The sequence below is a fragment of the Odontomachus brunneus genome, unplaced genomic scaffold (genome assembly GCF_010583005.1).
Source record: "Odontomachus brunneus isolate Ranch 3 - 2012 unplaced genomic scaffold, Obru_v1 Obru_scaffold_241, whole genome shotgun sequence".
Classification (NCBI taxonomy): Eukaryota; Metazoa; Arthropoda; class Insecta; order Hymenoptera; family Formicidae; genus Odontomachus; species Odontomachus brunneus.
Window position 1 is genome coordinate 428,487 of NW_022639691.1, and position 995 is coordinate 429,481.

The 995-nt window shown below is 28.6% G+C and overlaps 1 protein-coding gene across 1 annotated transcript; it reads right to left on the reverse strand.

Moving 5' to 3' along the window:
• Positions 1-40: 40 nt before the first annotated feature.
• Positions 41-971, reverse strand: LOC116852620 (putative nuclease HARBI1). The gene is made up of 2 exons (XM_032833147.1): positions 441-971; positions 41-373 (listed from the first exon to the last, which is right to left on the reverse strand). Exons 1-2 carry the CDS (start codon positions 584-586, stop codon positions 49-51), a joined length of 471 nt encoding a protein of 156 aa, XP_032689038.1. The 5' UTR covers positions 587-971; the 3' UTR covers positions 41-48.
• Between the last annotated feature and the right edge of the window lie 24 nt (positions 972-995).

Sequence of the window (995 nt, forward strand, 5' to 3'; positions counted from 1 at the left end):
AACTTGGTACATATACCAAACGATCGCCAAAAATCGCCTTATAAGATACTATAAATACCGGCCATAAATTAATATTAAAATATTATAAATAACATTAACTCTTACTTGCAATTGAATAGAGCAAAATCCCTTTCTGTTAATATATGATTCGCTGTGATATTGTGGTGCAATAATTTTTATATGCGTACCATCTACTGCACCAATAACACCTGGGAAACTATAACGATTTTCTATCGTTTCCATAGTTTGCTCTGCTTCTTCTCTATTTGGCCAACGTATAAATGTTCTTACGTTTGTATACAAGGTATTTATTACCTTCTGCACAATTCGCCATGCAGTACCTTTACCTACGTCAAATCTATCTGAAACACATCTGAATAGTTTATTAGTTAAATGTTCGCAATACGAGTTTCCTATTATAATTCAGTAATGTTCTTAACCTATAAGAATTTGGTGTAGCCAATATCCATATTGCAATAAGTAATTGCTTCTCAGGAGAAATGGGTTCTCTACCAAATCTCTCACTCTGCTTACATAATTTGGGTCTTAATAAGTCCAATAAAAATTGGAAAGTATTCCGTTTCATTCTAAATCAATTAATATTCTATATATATATATTTTTTTATAAATATTAATTCAATGATATAAATGTATGTTATAAAATATATTTAAATTAAATATATATTATATTGATAGTATAATAAATCTTTCTCTCTCTTTCTCTCTATGAAACATAAATTTTCATCACACTTATTTTGACATATATAATCAATCTACAAATATCAAGTTTTTTTATATTACTTCTTACTTATTACCGAAAGTGCATTTTAAATTCTTTGTCAGTATATAAAGCTACAACGTTCTCGACATAATTTTGACAGCGGACATGTGAAATTATTTCTGGCTTATATAATAGCAGTAATAAATTTTCTTCGTTATCTGATGAGTCGCTGTCTGAAGATTCCACCAAATATCTCGCGAACTCATATACTATG

What these genes read in the sequence shown, in the direction of transcription:
- LOC116852620 (XM_032833147.1), bottom strand. Translation starts at nt 586, where the DNA reads ATGAAACGGAATACTTTCCAATTTTTATTGGACTTATTAAGACCCAAA. An exon ending in GCTACACCAAATTCTTATAG is followed by an intron (nt 374 to 440) that starts GTTAAGAACATT and finishes TAAACTATTCAG; the next exon opens with ATGTGTTTCAGATAGATTTG.